This window comes from Mastigoproctus giganteus, chromosome 6 (assembly GCF_048544385.1).
Source record: "Mastigoproctus giganteus isolate SK-2022 chromosome 6, ASM4854438v1, whole genome shotgun sequence".
In the NCBI taxonomy this organism is placed as follows: domain Eukaryota; kingdom Metazoa; phylum Arthropoda; class Arachnida; order Uropygi; family Thelyphonidae; genus Mastigoproctus; species Mastigoproctus giganteus.
The window spans coordinates 175,558,177-175,578,085 of NC_143580.1; the positions used below are offsets into that span (position 1 = coordinate 175,558,177).

The 19,909-nt window shown below is 37.7% G+C and overlaps 1 protein-coding gene across 1 annotated transcript in view; it reads left to right on the forward strand.

Moving 5' to 3' along the window:
- Positions 1-12: 12 nt before the first annotated feature.
- The window catches only part of LOC150084765 (cilia- and flagella-associated protein 61), a 135,221-nt gene continuing 115,324 nt past the window's right edge, over positions 13-19,909 (forward strand). Inside the window, exon 1 of the mRNA XM_090375522.1 lies at positions 13-124. Within this exon, the coding sequence (XP_090231648.1) occupies positions 86-124 (39 nt within the window). The 5' untranslated portion in view covers positions 13-85. The remainder of the gene's footprint in view (positions 125-19,909) is intronic.

Consider the following 19,909-nt stretch of genomic DNA (forward strand, 5'->3'; position numbering starts at 1 on the left):
TTTTTTAGGGTTTGTTATTGTTTATGGAAATACAATTGAGGCTTATTGCTGTATTTTTGGTTTGTTGAATATTGGAGTACCAGGTATGCAGATAGCATTTGTCAAAGCACCACCAGGGCCTTGGGTATGTATATGTACATTTTGGCATATAAGTTTAGCAACATATATATGTATTTATGTGCTTAAATATTGATTTCTTATTAGTGGACATAAAGAAATATTCTTCTTCCAGTCACTTAGCTGCCTGAGGATCTGTTGTGGCCACCAACAATTTCCTCCAACTGCATTGATCATGCGCTTTATCAGTAACATCGCAGTCATGCCCAGAAGGTCACTGATCCCATCCTTCCACCTAGTTGCAGGTCTTCTTCTGCTCCTCTTCCCCTCCATTTTTCCTTCGATTATATTCTTCATCAGGGGCTCACATCTGGTGAGTACGGGCTTGGCAAACCTAGGGTCCTGAGCTGGATATCATCATTGTTCTCTTTCTCGGTGATTTCCTTCTACTTCTCTCTCTCCCCCTCCCTCCCTCCCTATTTCTCAGGGTAACATGGGATTTTTTTTTTTTTTTTTTGGCTGGTGTAGCATAAGCCTCAGGCTTCCTTGCACCATATGGCTAATAATAATAATAATAAAGAAAGTTACCCCTACTTGCTATGTGTCCAAAAAACTTGAGTTTTCTTCTGTTGATGCTATGAAGAAGAATTTTAAGCCTGCCAATTTTATTCAATATCCACTCATTGGTTCTTCGATCAAGGTAAGAAATATGCAGTATTCTCATGTAACACCACATTTCAAATTTTCCTCAATTTTCTTCCTGTCAGTTCATTTCAAATTCCATCCTTAATATGTGGAAACTGGAAAAATTATTGAATCAATGATTCTCAGTTTTGTCTTTAGGGGCAGGTCTTGATCTCTCCATAATTTTGGCAGATCAGTGACCAATGTTTTAGCAATTTCCTGTCTTCTCTTTACATCATTTGAGCATTCACCATTTTTATTTATTCTTGATCCTAAGTAATTAAATTCATCAACTTCTTCAATATCTTGCCCATTAATCTTCACTTTGCTGGAACTGAGATTATCACCAATCACAATAATTTTAGTTTTAATCACATTCAGAAACAGTCCTTTTTTTCTTGCTTGCTTCACATACTCTCCTCAGAGTTTCTTACAGATGATCCTAATAATTGCAATTATCACCTGCTAACAAAGGTTGTTTATCTTCAGTCCTCCAATTTTGAGAAAATGCAGCCCTGCCTGACACCATTGCCAATTTTGAAAAAGTCTGTTTCCCATTTTGGTTCTTACAGTTCCTTCCTGTTCCTGGTAATAGTAGCTTAATCAGCTGAATTAAGTGGATGGGAATTCCATATTAGTTATAGTTTCTCATGTTGAACACAATCAAATGCTTTTGAATAATCTATGAAACACAAAACGATTTTTTAACAATCAGATGTAGACTTAAGATCTGATTTCTGGTTCCTCTGCCCTTTCTGAAACCTGCTTGCTCTTCTGCCATTTCTTCAATTTTTCTTGAAATTCTGTTTAGTATGATTTTAAGAATTTGGTAGCATGAGAAATTAGGCTAAATAGTCCTGTAATTTGAACAAACTTTCAGACCTCCTTTTTTGGTAAGTGATGAAAATTGATTTTTTCCAATCTGATGGCCACTGTCCCATTTCCCAAATCTTTACAATCATTTTATGAAAAAAAGCTCAGTGCCCTTTACACCTGTAGTTTTAACCAATTCTGCTGGGATTTCATCAATTCCAGGTGACGCCACACCACAGTTCTCTGATGGCTTTTTTGACTTCTTTCTTCAGAGGAATTGGTTCATTAGTGTCAGCAGGTGCTATGAAGAGCTGCTCACAGTATTCTTTCTGCATTCCTTTGTGTTCTCCTCTGTTAAAATTTTGCCCTTGGATTCCTTAATTACCTTAAGTTTTGGATGGAACTTTTGTCTTAAGGACTTAATAACATCATACATCTTCTTAGTGTTGTTTTGTTCATTTGTTGTGGTATTCAATTTCTTTGCACTTTCAATTGATATAATCCTGTTTTTCCTGGCTTAAATAACGTTTGATGGCTTTGCTCAGTTTTTGATACTCTTTGTTTCTTTGTAGACCCTGGGCTTTTGAAATTCTTCTCTGTTCAATAAGTTTAAAAGTGGCTTCTGTAATCCATGGCTTCCTAATCTTTTTCTTTTGTTGAATCTTTAATAATGCTTTTTGTATTTTCCCACATTTCCTCAGGCAGCATTTCTTCATCCAGTTTTAATAGAGCTTGAAAAAAAGAAATGTTAAATGCAACAAAAATCAGTTAATGGATTCTTAAAAATGTTATTAATTGATATGTAATTTGAGGTAAATTAGATTTATAATTCTGATGTGTGTGTGTGTGGCTAAATATATGCCAGAGCAGGCTGTGGCTCTGGATTAACATATAAAATCCTCTTGTCACCTGAATAGATATCCTACAGTATGCTGAAATGAGCAGCATAATATTACCAAAAGAATACACATGCATATACCAACTAAGAAATAATGTTCAAGGTTTAGGCCTAAATGGATGTCAGATGAACTAATGAGACATATGGCAGAGAAGAAAAATGCATGGGATACATATAAATTAACATTTAAAATAATTAAATGCACAAGGCATAATGGTGTATCTAAACACCGATATATAATATCGGTGTTTAGATACACCATAGACAACTCTTAAAAAACTACAAAGTAGTTGTTGTGGGCATCATTTGCTCTTTCTCATATTGTGCTCTGCCTTCACGACAAGTTGCCATGATATTGCACTACCTCAAATAAGTAACACTTCACTAATAGAGAAGACTATTGTTACTTATTCTCAGTGAGTACCACCACCCAGACATGTTTCAAGGCTATTGGCCTATCATCAGTGGGTGGGCAGGTACCCTAGTATTGCAGACATGACGACCCAGTTGTGAAGATATAAATTTTTTATAGATATAAAGTTTAGATATAAATTAACATGTGACACAGAAGCCTATGATAGATATAAGCTAGTCTGTAACCAAGTTACAAAGGAGGTTAGGCAGGCGAAGGCAGATTACAAGAAATCTTTGGCAAAGGATCAAAGAAAAACAGCAAAGAGTTCTTTACTTATGTAAACTCTAGAAGGAAGGGGATGAATCAGATTGGTCCACTTGATATTGATGGTTCCACTGTTGATGATCCTGCTCAGGTACTTAACAAACTAAATGAATATTTTGCATTGACATTCACACAAGGAGTTATTCAGCAAAGGGAATGCCAGAGGTGTATTCAACTCTGGCAGTAAGCCAGATAATCTTGTAATAACTGAGAGTAAAGTGGAGGAGAAATTGTTGAAGATAAACACAATAAAGGCACCTGGGGTGGTTGAAATCTATCCAGTTGTATTAAAGGAGGCAGCAAAGGAAGTAAGCAAACCCTTAGCCATAATTATGTGAGCTTCCTTGGACTCAGTATTGCAGACTGGACCATAGACTGGAGATGTGTCCCCAATTCACAAAGGAGGATCAAAGGCTGACACAAGTAATTATAGACCTGTCAGTTTAACTTCTGTTCCAGGAAAATTAATGGAGGCACTGATTAAAGAAGCATTGCAGGATCATCTAGACAAGACTTCAGTTATAGCTCAGACACAGCATGGTTTTGTTAAGAGAAAGTCTTGCCTGACGAATTTGATTGGATATTATGATGCAGTCACAAAAGAACTGGATGCAGGGAATAACTTTGATATTATATACTTGGATCGTAGAAAGGCTTTTGATACTGTTGCACGTGGAAGACTGCTGCACAAATTGGAGCAGTGTGGCATTGGAGGCACACTGCTCCAATGCATTGGCAGTGTAAATTGCTGCTATGGATAAAGGGATGGTTGAGGGGGAAGAAGACAGAGAGTGGTAATCAATGGACACTGCTCATCGTGGACTAATGTTATTAGTGGAGTCCCTCAGGGTCCAGTGTTGGGTCCATTATTGTTTTCTTTATTTATAAATGATATTAATTATGGTATATCGAGCTTAATATCCAAGTTTGCAGACGATACAAAGGTTGGCAAGGTTGTTAAGGACACTACTGATGCTATGCTGCTGCTGCTGCTGCTGCAACAGGATCTGGAAAGGTTGAGCAGATGGGCTGAGAGGTGGCAAATGAAGTTTAATATTGACAAAAGTAAAGTACTACATATGGGAAACAGCAACCCCAGAGCAACGTATCAACTCTGTGGTACTACACTGACAGTGGTAGACGGGCTGCAAGAGTAGCTCATGTTGTCTTGTCAATGATATACAGGAATTTTTCTAGCAGGGATAAGGAGGTGATTATTGCCTTGTATAAGGCAATGATCAGGCCACACCTTGAGTACTGTATAGGTCTGGAGACCTCATTTCAAGAAGAATGTAGAGCTGCTGGAACGAGTACAGAGAATGGCAACAAGATTAGTGAATGGAACAAAGGGTTGCTCTTACAAGGAAAGGCTTAAGTTTTGCAAATTACAGTGTCTGGAGACTAGGCACCGGCAAGGTGATCTGATAGAGGTGTATAAAGCCTTGAATGATTTGAGTATGCTCAGTGCCAATGGGATTCTTCCTCTTGCTCAGAATAATTACCTAAGAGGGCATAAATTCAGATTGAGGAAAGACAGATGTAGGATAGATGTGCAGAAATTTGCCTTTAGCCAGCGGGTAGTTGGTTAGTGGAACAGACTTCCATCCTTGTTGTGGAAGTTGATAGCCTAAATAAATTTAAGGCTCAGCTGGACAGGTATTTCAAATGAATGGGAGGGGTGAAATGGAAGTGTTTTTTTTTTTCTTTTTTTTTTTTTTGGTGCTGCATAAGCTTGCTTTCTTGCATCATATGCCTCTACTAATGCTAATGCTGATATTTCCACACACACACAAATGATATTTAAATGAAGTACAAATGTGTGCAAATATTCCATGCTGATCATAGCCTCGTCACAGTTTTTGCTTATTTGATATACAGTCAGTCCTCGTATAGCATGATAGTTGTGTTCCTAGAAACCCTTGTGCAATGCAAAATTGTGCAATATGAACAACAGGCCCTATGGGAAAAATAGGGTTAGGTGCCGACCACCCAAAATTGAACACACATTTGTAACCTAAACATTACCAAACACAATAAATAATCTTAATAAAATACTTATTTTATTACGACTATTACGTAATAAAATATTGCTAATGCTTTTGCTTCTTTCATAAGCAAACTTGTTTTTTGTTTGATTTTCTATCCAAACAGATGACAGCCGTTCCATCTCTTCCAGTTCTTTGTGTGTTAATCTAATGGATTTTAATTACACTTTGAGTTGTTTTTATTTTCTCTTCATTCTTTGTAATTATCGGCGTTGCCTCATTTAGGTCTATAGCACATGCAATATCACATGGTCTTTCATTTCACTCAAAGCGTTTCACAATTTAATATTTTTTCTCGATCAACAGAGGCGGACTTGCCATAAGCGTTACCGGGGAAACCCCGGTGGGCCGGAGGCGTGATTTTGGCCATAAACCATAGTATGAGGCCACTATTAATTTTCCCGGGTAAGAATTTTTGACCCAGTCTGCCTCTGTTTATCGATATTGCTTTTCTTTTTATCTCTGAATCTGCAGTGTCTTCACCAGGATGCTTCCTTTTCACACCTTTTAAGTATTTTACTCATCTTTAGGGAATAAAGCACAATTACAAAACGAGGAGGCACGCTTGATACACATAAACAATGCTGCATGCGTGTAGCATTGTTTATGTGTAGCATTTTAACTGAATAAACAATACAGTCAAGTAAAGTCAGAGATACACTATTAACACTTCATATTTTACTAAAGCACATTTCTAGGGGTTACTACCATGAAACAATAAAAACAATTTCCAGTTGCATTTCTGCTAGTGGAATCTGTTATAAACTGGTAGTAAAAAGTAAAGTGCAGCCATTATCAACCCACTGCAGGGTGGAAGCCTCCTCAACAATTCATGCTGAGGGAAATGGACCATAATCTGCCACGCTGGTCCAGTGCGGGTTGGCAGATCGACCGTATTCAGCGGTCAGGGGCTTGAACCCCGGTTTACTCAAAGAGCGTGTGCTACTGCACTCCCGCTCCTGCCCACTCGGCTACGGAGGCCACTGGTAGTAAACTCGATCTAATTGCATTTGCGATTATACCGATAGCTGGAATTGTCTTGGTTTTTACGTTATTATGGTGAAACGTGTTTCCTCTTCACTGATACAAAAAACAAATAAATTTTCAGAATCTTCTCTTCATTCCTATCGTGTTGCGTTCGGTTGGGGTGATTCTGCGTTCGACTGCCATTTCTTGTAAACCCAAAGGCAAATCGTGCATAAGCGAATTCGGTTCGTATTATATAAGATATCATTCCCCTGTTTATAAATCGTGTATGATCGAATTCGTATAGTGTAAACACGTGTATACGAGGACTGACTGTATATTTGATATATTTTTTTTTTTACTGTCTAATTTTTTACCATTTGCTGGCTTCATTTTACTTATTTGTTCAGAATGTGGCTATTTTATACTTAGTAAATTAAGTCATAAGTTGAAGTAAAAAATGTTTAAAAAATCATTATCACTCTGTTATTACCTTATATTTTCATTAAATACCATAATTATTTTTTTTTTCCAGAAAACATATTCTGTATATATAGGTACATTAGTATTGGAAAAATAATGTAAAGAAGCAAGTTTGTGGAGCACCAACCAAAAATAAAATACAATAAAATAATGTAACTCATGACACCTTCTCTCCTTTCCTTACCCATCTCTTTCAATTTATTCAATCCCCTTAAATTTAGATAAATTTCCAACCTCCACAGGATGCAGTGGCTTATGGATCGGCAATAGGAGGGAGCAATTTGCCCCCTGCCACCAGTTTAAGAGGATGTGCTGAGGATGCCAGATGGCACTATTTATTTATTTATATGTAAAATAAAAAAATACAATATTTTAAAATTTTATTTATTGATTTACAAAAAATAAAAATAATTTTATTATGTTTTAATTGCATATTGAAAATAAACATAAATAGGTCATTGGTTCATTTTCACAACTGTTAACTCCTGATTGAAGTTAGCAGCAGTGAAATATCTAAATCAAATAATTCCTGATGTACTCAAGTTCAGTGACATTTGTGTACTCTGAATTTGACAAGATGTCACAGTTATCTTTAGTATCTCAGTAACTCAGAATTGATATGCGGAACTGGAATACTTTAAATATCTAAAGACCAATTCAACAACCACATCATGGTTTAAACAGCAACTGGCTAATGGACAAGTAGATAAAGTAAATTGGTCCTGGGTTACTTTATCCCCCATTGAATAAAGCTGTTTACTGTTTTTGCTGTTTTTTACCTCATCAAAGTCCAATACCCAATCAACGTTTGAAACAGCTAGCAAATTCAGTAATTGGAAAAAGTTAGAAAAATTGGTGGCCCAGGAAAATGGTTCCAGTTGCTATCAATCAATTACTACTTGGTAAGAAACTGAGCCTAAGATAGTTTGCAAAAAAAAGGAAGTGATACTGAAATTAAAGCCCAAATTGAATCCGAAAAACAATGTTGGCAAGAGTATTGGAATGAATGCTTGCCTATGTTAAGTTTTTAGTCACTAAGACTCTTAAGGATCATGCAAGGTCTCTCCTGATAAAAATACTCCTTTGTGCACTTAACCAATCTCTCTCTCTCTCTCTCTCTGTACTGTTTCTAACAGGTCCACATCTTTCCAAAAATGGGGTCTCCAAGTCTGAATGTGGTATTCAAGGTTAAACCTAACTATTACTTTATATAATGGAATAATGACCTCTTTGTATCTGCTGACAAATTCCTATATATCATTGACAAAACATCATCAGTTGGCCTGGGAACCTGTCTGAACACTGTTCAGAAAACTTCATGTCACATTAAATAGTTACTACCAAATCCTTTTAATAATCTACAATTTTGAGTTTGGCAGTATACACGTACATTTCCATAAGATTACTGATATCAAGAAGCTAGACCTTGCATTTTCCAGTATTAAACCTCAGCCCATCCAAATAATTTATCTTTGTTGAAGTACCATAGTCTAATTACTGTCATTTTCTACCTCCCACCTTTGTACCATCAGCAAATTTAGACATTAAACTTGAAATACCTATATCAGTATTATTAATCAATATTAGAAACAGTAAGGGGCCATGAACAGAACAGAAACTCTGTGGCACCCACCCTTAACATTAGTCCATGAAGAGTAGTGGTCACTGTTAACTGTTCTCTGTTCCCTACCATTTAACTATCCCTTCATCCATAGTAAGTTGCCCTTAATGCTACATTGCTCCAATTTATACAACAGTTGTTCATGTTTGAGTCAATCCAAAGCTTCTTTAAAATCTAAATAAATGGTGTCAGAGTTATTCCTTCTATCCAGTTTCTTTACTGACAGTCTCATAGTAGCTAATTAGATTAGTCAGACATGATCTACCCCTTAGCAAAGCCATGCTATGATTCCCTCATAATTCCATACCTGTCCAAATGATCTTTCTTGGCACAAAAGTCAAACTGAAAATTCTATAGTTTGCTTACTTCACCTTTTGAGCCACTTTGGTGAACAGGACGGACATTTGATCATCTCCGGACTTTAGGGGCAATGCCTGATTCCAAGAATGCTTTCATTATAACAGCTAAAGATATGCTTATATATCTTTTGCTGCTTTCTTCAGTATAGTTGAATAGATTCCATCTCTTGGCTCCATGAAAAGCACAATCTGGCCAGAGCTACCCTTCTGCCACTTCACCCATACAAATAACCTTCAACTCCTGGTGCCTTGTTCATTTTTAATTATAATAATTTCACTTTTAGTTCCTTCTAATTTATTATAAAATCATTCAACTCCCATTTAGTATTAGCCAGACCACCTGTGTCATCAACTTTAAAAACTTTCTCACATGTGAATGCACAATATTAATTGAGTATTCACATTCTCGTCCATTACACTGTACAACAAATTTTGGGTCATATCTTGTTACAGGTATGAAAGTAAGTTTCCTTTATAGATTTTGGGGTGCTAAACACAGAAATAGTGCTTATAATGGCAAATTGAAAAAAGTAGTTTTTTATATTTATACAATGTATTTTTTATTTATATGGCAGTAAGATGTAGCTACGAACATACCTGTATCAAACATAGGACCTTTTTGCCTTTCGCTTATATTCAGCTTCAGGAGCATCTCTTTTCACAAAAGAGATGCCCCTGAAGCTGACACAACATTAATTGGCTAACATGGTGGCACTCCATTTGCTTTTGACCTTTGTTCCATCACTGTGATGTCTTGATGGAAACACTCACTATGTTTGTTACTGACAGCACCACAATTTGGTGGGAAGAAATCCAAGTGTGAGTGTAAGAAATGCATCTTCATTGACATTGCACCCCAGTTTTTCATAAGAAGTAATGAGATCTTCCACAAACTGCCTGTAGTTGACTGCTTTAACATTTCCTAGAAAACCAGTCGAAACATTTCGAAAGGCGTTCCACGATGATTTCTCACTATCACTAAGGACACATTTGAACTGTTCAACTTTGAAAAGTTGCCTTATTTGTGGACCAATGAAAAAGCCTGCCTTAATCTTCTCTGTACTAAGCCTTGGGAATTTCTCTTACAAGTATATGAATGCAGGACCATTCACTTCCAAAGCCTTCACGAAATTTTTTTTTCATGAGCCCCAGTTTGATGTGGAATGGTGGAAGCAAAACTTTATTTGGATCTACTAGAGGTTCAAATGCTACATTCTTCATTCCAGGTGTTAATGATTTTCTTTGAGGCCAACTCCTCTTCTCGTAGTGCATAACCTTGTCACGACTATCCCACTCGCAGATAAAGTAACAATATTATTATTATTATTATTATTAATAATAGCCATATGGTGCAAGGAAGCCTGAGGCTTATGCTGCACCAGCCAAAAAAAAAAAAAAAAAAAAAATTTCCCTATTACCCTGAGCGAGAGAGAGAGAGAAGTAGAAAGGAATCACCAAGAAAGAGAAGAATGATGATATCCAGCTCAGGACCCTGGGTGTGCCAAGCCCATACTCACCAGATGTGAGCCCCTGGGGTTAAATACTTAGTGTAACCCTTTCGTAATCCTAATAAAATAGTGATTACCTTTAAATCACCACATATCTGCCAATCATATCTCTGATAATGTACACCTAAGAGGGTGTACACTATCAGAGATATGAATGGCATACATTTATTTTTGTGGATGCCGTATGCAAGAGGTATTGAAGGCAGCATTTTTCCATTATGTAATAGCACAGCTTTAAGGCTAACCTTAGAATCGTCTATAAATAGTTGCCATTCTTTGGGAACGTGCCTCATGTTCATTGTTGGAAACAGTGAGTTCACCTTCTGTTTGATAGAATTTATCATAGTCTTTATTTCAAGCACAAAATGTTATAACTTTACAGAATGATCTAGAAGATTCCACTGTTGTAGACTCGAGCCCAAAAACTCTGTCTTATTCTTTGGTACTTTGAGATCCTTGATGAGGTCATTAAATTTACTTTCTGTGATTTTGTGTGGTTCAGAAGGATAAATGTTTGGACAGAATGGTGGATCCCTTGACATAGATGGCTGCTGTACTTCTTCATGTATATCAAGTTGATGTTCATCAGTGTCCTTACCTTCATCAGAGTGCAAGAAAAACAGTTTGGCGGTTCAGGAATAGGTAGTATTTCACCGTGAGGCACGGACGAATTGCAGATGGTATATTTGGATACGTCATAGTCCAGTTTTCTTCATTGTCATCCCTATTCTAATAGGTGGCACCATACAGAAGTAACAATCTGTGATATGAATTGTTGGCTTCTTCCATATCATGAGCACAGCAAAATGCATAAAATGTACCTTTCGATTTTCCCATGTGCTTTGAGTTTTGATGAACAGGTAGTGCAATGTATGTGTGGAACCCAGTTCTTGTCCTGGTCACCTACTTTACACCCAAAGTACAAAAAAGTAAGCCTTTTTTATGGCTCGACTTAAAGGACACTTCCTTGAAGTTAATGTGACTTCTCCACATATGTAACAGAAGTCATCTGGACTATTCACACAATTACGGGGCATATTAATCTTACACAACACAAATACTGCATAAAAAATAGGAATTTCACAGAAACCAAATCACCCAGTACTTAGCTGTATTCAAGGATTACTGCAACAGAATTTAAGATGCATTTGAGGTGGCAACAACTTATCACGTGATGCAGAGCAAGGCTACAGTTGCCGATAAGAGCCTAGTGGTACTGAAAGAGCCTAGTGGTACTGAAACTGTGGTGCTGCCATGCATTTTGCCAACAGCCATAGTTGATAATGTAGAATAACTTGCTAATATGAGACTCCGGCTATAATTCGAAAACAAAAACCAATTGACAAATTTTAATGTGATTTTCGTATTCAGGAGCGTGAAATTAGTCAAGTTTCGGTATTTTCATTTTTACGTGTTGACCAGTGTTACAGGTAAGTAACCTGATCACCCAAGGTCAAGCTTGAGACTCTTTCCATGGAAAGAAAGGAATATTTTATTGTGTGAATAATGAAATTGATAATTTTACACACCTAATATCCCCATTGTATGTATAAAATTATTTTGAGGATAAAAATACACGTCTTAATATGTAAAATATAATACTTGATTACAAACATTCTTGAAAAATATGGGAATCTTGCAAGCTCTGACTAATACCATTAAGAACAAATTAGTTAATATATGCAGTGGATCGTGTAATAGAAATAGTAATAGAGGCATGTGATGCAAGAAAGCAAGCATATGTATGACCTTATGTAACATCAGCCAAAAAAAATAAATAAATAAAAAAAATTCACACAACCATTCCGTCTAAAAGTTTGTCCAGTTCCTCCTTGAATTTATTTAAGCTATCAACTTCCACAACAACAGATGGAAGTTTGTTCCAGCAATTAACCACCCATTGGCTAAAGGCAAATTTCCGCACATCTATTCTACAACCAGCTTTCCTCAATTTGAATTTATGCCTCCCTTAGGTTCATAATCTGAGCAAGTGGAAGAATCCCATCAGAATTCAGCATACTCAACCTTCAAGCCCTTATACGTCTCAATCAGATCACCTCGCAGATGCTTAGTTTCCAGTCGCTGCAATTTGCAAAACTTAAGCCTCTCTTAGTAAGAGGATCCCTTCATTCTCCTCACCAATTTTGTTGCCCTTCTCTGTACATGCTCAAGCAAATCTACATCTTTCCTAAAATGAGGCCTCCAGACCTGTACGCAGTGCTCAAGACATGACCTGACCATTGCCTTATACAAAGGGATAATCACCTCCTTTTCCCTGCTAGCAGAATTCCTGTATATCAAAACCCCATGACCTGCTCTTGCAGTCTGTCTGCATTGCTCAAAAAACTTCATATCTGACTGCACAATTACTCCCAGGTCTTTTTCATTTTCTACAACCCTAAGTGTAGTACCACACAGTTGGTACGTTCCTCTGGGGTTACTTCTACCCATATGCAGTACTTTGCATTTGTCAAGGTTAAACTTCAGTTACCACTTCTCGTCCCCATCTGCCCAAATTTTCTAGATCCTGTTGCAGTAGCACACTGCCATTACTGTCATTAACAACCCTGCCAACCTTTGTATCATCTGCAAACTTCGACACTAAGCATGATATACCTTCATCAATATCATTGATAAATATACAAAATGACAGTGGGCTCAACGTCGAACCTTGTTGGACTCCACTAATAACATTAGCCCACGAAGAGCAGCATCCATTGGTTACCACCCTCTGTCTTCTCCCACTCAACCACCCTTTTATCCATTATAGCAACTTACCCTTAATACCATTCTGCTCCAATTTGTACAATAGTCTTCCATGCGCAACAGTGTCAAAAGCTTTCCTGAAATCCAAGTATATGATATCAAAATTATTTTTTTGCATCCAGTTCCTTTGTAACCACATCATAGTGTCCAATGAAATTTGTTAGACAAGACTTTCTCTTAACAAACCCATGCTGTGTCTGAATTATTGCTGCCGTCTTGTCTAGATGATCCTGCAATGTTTCAGGTTTTAATTGAGTTTTATTTTTTAAACTGATTTTTCTTTTTCTAACAGATGTGAGAAGTAAATTAGCTAATTATCTTTTTATATTTTTATTGATTAACTAGTAATATATATAAACGTTGTTATTTATTTATTTATTTTTTTTATGAAAGCCCCAAACACGAAAGGTATTAGAACCTGTAGTACTTAGTACTGTGCAATGGTTGGAGGTCGAAAAGACAAAAGAAGATAATTGTTGACATTAGACTTGAAATTCTGTAGACTGTAATTTTCAGGAAATGCATATGAAGGAAGATTGTTCCAGAAAACAGCAGTTGAATGAATAAACAAGGAAGATTAAAAGTTGATTCTGTGAGTTTGAAGTTGCACAGTAAGTGGATGTTGGCTGGTTGCGGCATGTGTTCAGACTGTTTTGAAAGAGAGAGTGGGAATTATAGAAGTCAATTCAGAAGAACAGTGCCCGTGGAAATATCTGTAGAAAAGGTATGCAGCAGAAAAAGTACATCCATGAGACAGAGAGTTGGGTTACTTCTACCCATATGCAGTACTTTGCATTTGTCAATGTTAAACTTCAGTTACCACTTCTCGTTCCATCTGCCTAAATTTTCTAGATCCTGTTGCAGTAGCACACTGCCATTACTGTCATTAACAACCCTGCAAACCTTTGTATCATCTGCAAACTTCAACACTAAGCATGATATACCTTCATCAATATCATTGATAAATATACAAAATGACAATGGGCCCAACGTCGAACCTTGTTGGACTCCACTAATAACATTAGCCCACGAAGAGCAGCGTCCATTGGTTACCACCCTCTGTCTCTCTCCCACTCAACCACCCTTTTATCCATTGTAGCAACTTACCCTTAATACCATTCTGCTCCAATTTGAGACTCTGTTAGAGATGAGTCTTTAATTAACCTTGCTGTCCTCTTCTGAATGGAATCTAGAAGCTGGAGATAGGTTTTGGGCGTACCACCCCAGATGTGGGAACAATATTCCATGGTAGGGCGGATTTGCAATTTGTACAGAGTGAACAACTGTTTGGAAGAAAAGTAACACTGGGAGCGAAAGATAAAACCAAGTTTTTTAGATGCAGAAGCAGTGTTTGTAATGTTCTTTTGCCAAGAGAGGTTAGAAGTCAGGGTAATCCCCAAAAGAGATATATCATCTTGCATAGAAATCTGCTCCTATGCTTATCATTGGTGACAATGATAAGCATAGGAGCAGATTTCTATTAAGAATAATTGAGATCAACTAAGTTGTCTTTGCCCCACTGGATAGTTACCTGGAGATCGGCATTTAAGGAATTGGTAGCAGATATTCAAGAAGTCGAAAGCTGATTGAGCATGGTAAGGTTTCTCAAACTGGAAAGTCGAATGCAATGTGTTCTATCATCAATAGAACTATGGATAGGATTTCTGGTCAATGGAAGAAGGTCATTAATAAACAAGAGAAAAAGAGTTGGGGAAAGAACTGAACCTTGGAGGACATCAGCATGTGAATGTAGATACAAAGTACCTGTTCAGTTTGTCAGTAGCCTGAGCAGGATCATCAACAGTTAAACCATCAATATCATGTGGACTAGTGTGATTCATTTCCTTCCTTTTAGTGTTTACATAAGTAAAAGTGTCTTTGCTGTTTTTCTTTGATCCTTTGCCAAAGACTTCTCATAATCTGTCTTACTTTGCCTAACTTCCTTTTGGCTTGATTGCAGACTAGTTTATATCTTGCATAGGCTTCTCTGTGACCTGATAATTTATTATGCTTTCCATGCATTTTTGTTCTCTTCTGCAAGTCTCATTAGGTAATCTCATATCCATTTAGTTTTAAGGCTTGAAGGATATTTTTTATTTGGTATAAAAAGCCTAGTAGTTTCCTAGAAACTACTGGGCTTTTTATATTTTTCTATTTGTCATTGGTAACATCATTAGTTGATCCTATTGTATAAAATTTAAATACTGGCTGAGACCACTTTAGTCACCTTTACAAAAGCAAAAGGGCTCTTTACCCTTGATGGTGGTTACATCTTTAAATAAATCCTATGTCAATACACTATGATCACTGCCACCTAGTAGTTCTTTTATCTGCAGATTCTTAATTCATGAAGGATCGATGCTGATGATCAGATCAGGCATATTGCTCTCTCCTGCTGCCCCTCTAGCATGCTGATGTAGGAAACAGTAATCCAGTAGTATGTTAGCATTTGTTAATTTAACCAGTACATCAAATTTATTTGATAGCTTTCAAGAACTGCATGAAGTCTGCCTTTATTGTTTATGGCTGCATGCTTGATAATGTAGATTACTTTGTGCATTGAAATATAGGCATTTTCTCTACCATGATATTTGTGTATTTGTTTAGAGTAATGTATTCATTACAGTGATATACACTAGTTCACTTGTATATAAAAATACAGCACAAAATAAGAATCTAACATAAATGTACAATAATCAATAATATGTGACTATTTACAGCTTTGAACAAAATGCAATAAATATGGACAAATTGTAAACATTTACAGGCTGAAGGAACTTTAATTAAACTTAAAGGAATAGTGGAATATAAAAAAAATAAAAATGAATATTTTAGTGCATCCAGAGTCCCAAAAATGAATTTTTGTTCCCAAATTAATGAACAAATTTTTGGGAACAAAAACATCAGCCATGTGAAGGTCTATTAGTTTCATACCACAACATACTCAGACTTAAAGAAGAACAGTTTGTTCTAATAAGCAGAAAGGAGATTGTGTATCGAAGGTGAGAATTTTTCATGAAATAAGAATTAGAAGACCAGAGGAATCGATAAAATTGCAGCTTACATTATAAATAAAACAGCAGATTAGAATTATATAAAATTGGACAGAACATTGTAATCTGTATGATGGAACTTGATATGTTTCTTGAAACAAAAGAAACAATTAAATTTGGTTTGAATATGTTCTAGTAAGTCCAAAAGATATTTCAGGGAAGGAGATAAAATACTGGCAAAATTGTCAAGGACAGGTAAAATTAGTTGCTTTAGAAAGACCACAATAGCAGCTTCAATATTGAAAGCCAAAATTGTGTGTTTAGCATTAGCATTAGCATTAGTAGAGGCATTTGATGCAAGAAAGCAAGCTTATGCAGCATCAGCCAAAAAAAAAAAAAAAGAAAGTAACATAAATAAAAATAACCACTTCCACTTCACCCATCTGTTCGTTCGAAATTCCAGCTGAGCCTTAAACTTATTTAGGCTATCAACTTCCACGACAAGGGATGGAAGTCTTTTCCACCAACCAACCACCCGCTGGCTAAAGGCAAATTTCCGCACATCTATCCTACATCTGTCTTTCCTCAATTTGAATTTAATCCCTCTCAGGTGATTATTCTGAGCACGAGGAAGAATCCCATCAGCATTGAGCATGCTCAAACCATTCAAGGCTTTGTACACCTCTATCAGATCACCTCGCTGGTGCCTAGTTTCCAGACACTGTAATTCGCAAAACTTAAGCCTTTCTTCGTAGGAGCACCCCTTTGTCCCATTCACCAATCTAGTTGCCCTTCTCTGTACTCGTTCCAGCAGTTCTACATCCTTCTTGAAATGAGGCCTCCAGGCATGTATACAGTACTCTAGGTGTGGCCTGACCATTGCTTTATACAAGGCAATAATCACCTCCTTATCCCTGCTAGAAAAATTCCTATATATCAATGACAATACACCATGAGCTACTCTTGCAGCCCGTCTGCACTGCTCAGAGAACTTCATATCTGCCTGCACAACCACCCCCAGGTCCCTTTCATTCTCTACCACTGTCAGTGTAGTACCACAGAGTTGATACGTTGCTCTGGGGTTGCTGTTTCCCATATGTAGTACTTTACATTTGTCAATGTTAAACTTCATTTGCCACCTCGAAGCCCATCTGCTCAACCTTTCCAAATCCTGTTGCAGTAGCATAGTGTCAGTAGTGTCCTTGACAACCCTGCCAACCTTCGTATCGTCTGCAAACTTAGACATTAAGCCTGATATACCATCATCAGTATCATTTATAAATACAGAAAACAATAAAGGACCCAATACTGAACCCTGAGGGACTCCACTAATAACATTAGTCCACGATGAGCAGAGTCCATTGATTACCACTCTCTGTCTTCTCCCCCTCAACCACCCCTTTATCCATAGCAGCAATTTGCCTCCAATGCCACACTGCTCCAATTTGTGCAGCAGTCTTCCATGTGCAACAGTATCAAAAGCCTTTCTAAGATCCAAGTATATAATATCAAAGTTATTCCCTGCATCCAGTTCTTTTGTGACTGCATCATAGTATCCAATCAAATTGGTCAGGCAAGACTTACCCTTAACAAAACCATGCTGTGTCCTAGCTATAACTGAAGTCTTGTCTAGATGATCCTGCAGTGCTTCTTTAACCAGTGCCTCCATTAATTTTCCAGGAACAGAAGAAGTTAAACTAACAGGTCTATAATTACTTGTGTCAGCCTTTGATCCCCCTTTGTGAATTGGGGTCACATTTGCACATCTCCAGTCCGTGGGTACCTCCCCTGAGTCCAAGGAAGCTCTCATAATTATGGCTAAGGGTTTGCTTACTTCCTTTGCTGCGTCCTTTAATATAACTGGATAGATCCCATCCACCCCAGGTGCCTTTCTTGTGTTTATCTTCAACAATTTCTCCTCCACTTTGCTCTCAGTTATTACAAGATTCTCTAGCTTACTGCTAGAGTTGAATACACCTCTGGCATTCCCCTCACTGAATAACTCCTCATGTGTGAATGTCGATGCAAAATATTCATTTAGTTTGTTAGCTACCTGAGCAGGGTCATCAACAGTTGACCCATCGATCTCAAGTGGACCAATCTGATTCATCCCCTTCCTTCTAGAGTTTATATAAGTAAAGAACTCTTTGCTGTTTTTCTTCGCATCCCTTGCCAAGGATCTCTCGTAATCTGCCTTCGCCTGCCTAACCTCCTTTGTAACTTGGTTACAGATCAACTTGTATCTATCATAGGCGTCTGTGTCACGTGTTAATTTGTATGTATCCCATGCATTTTTCTTCTCTGCCATATGCCTCATTAGTTCATCTGACATCCATTTAGGCCTAAACCTTGAACAATATTTCTTAGTTGGTATGTAAAGCCTAGTAGCTTCCAAGATAAGTTCTTTGAATGCTTCCCATTTTGAATTTGCTGTTGGCAATATCATCAGTTGATCCCACTGTATAGAATTTAAATACTGTCTCAGTCCATTGTAGTCGCCTTTACGAATGCAATACCCCTTCCCTTTACCCCTAATGGTAGTTACCTCTTTGAGTAACTCCCACTTCAGCACACTGTGATCACTGCCACCTAGTGGTTCATTTATCTGCAGATTCTTAATGCATGAAGAATCACTACTGATAATCAAATCAAGAGTATTACTCCCTCTAGTTGCCTCCCGAACATGCTGATGTAGAAAACAATCATCCAATAAATCCACAAAAGCCCTGCTAGTGTGTGAGTGACCAGCCCCCTAATTCCAGTCAATATCTGGGAAATTAAAATCTCCCATTATAAGACTCTCTGATTTACTGGCCCACTCTATTTCTCCGAACAGTTTCTTATTATACTCATCAGAGTCATTAGGCCTATAGCACACTCCTACTCTCAATGTTGATCTCCCAATGCTTATGTCACACCAAACTGACTCGACACTGCACTGTCCAGCGATGTCGACTGGCTTCACTTCCTTGAATTTTATGTGTTTTTTAACTAATAGCATAACCCCTCCTCCCTTCCTATCCTGTCTATCCTTTCTGTAGACATTGTACTCCCCAAATTCCAGTTCTGCATTCCTTATATCTGTGTGACACCACGTCTCTGAAATCCCCACAATATCTGCCTTTGATGTTTTGAGCAATACCTCAAATTCATCAAATTTATTTACTAAACTCCTAGCATTGGTGTATACGCAAGTATACCTGCACCTGTTCTTTTTCTTAGCTACCCTAACACAACCCATGTGTTTACTTGTACCCCAATGATTCCCAGCAGTCTCTAAAATATCCTGCATCTTATTTTCCAGGCTGCGGCTCATTCCAATAGAAGCAGTGCAAGAATCACTTTCACCTCTGCCAGTGGCTACTGTTAATCTATTAGTCCTTGTATCCCCCAATCTAGCAGTTTTCCGACCCGCCTAACACTGCCTCGATAGCATCAGCAAACATTCTTGCACCCTTTCTATTTAAGTGTATCCCATCCCTGTAGAAGCAGTCTCTCCTGTTAACAAGTACAGACCAGGCTGAAAAAAATTTTACCCCTCGAGCCCTGCAAAATATTTCCAGGGCCGAATTGATTGACAGGGCTCTCATCATATACTCCCTCCTATTGTGTCTGGGCAGAATTGCAGACACTTTCAATTTCAACCCTAATTCACGGCTTTTTTTCATCAGTGACCTGTACTTGTCAAGTAATTCCGCCGGTCTCCTACTCTTAATATCATTAGTGCCAACGTGTACAACTATATCACCTTTTGCGCCCTTAAAAGATGATATTCGCTCTACAACGTCATCAACCTTTGCCCCTGGCAGACATACCCTGGTCCTGTTCCACCTGTCCTTTTACAAAGCATGTTTCCCGTTTCCCTGACAATAGAGTCACCAACAACTACTAGTTCCTTTGGGACCAGCGCATTCTGCCTTGGGGGTTGCCGCTGTGTTGCGCGATGACCAAGTGCAAGCTCTGGCATTGGTGTGGGCAGCTGAGAGCTTGATGGGCCCTCACTTGTAATCCTTCGAGGGCATCCACCCTGTCCTTCA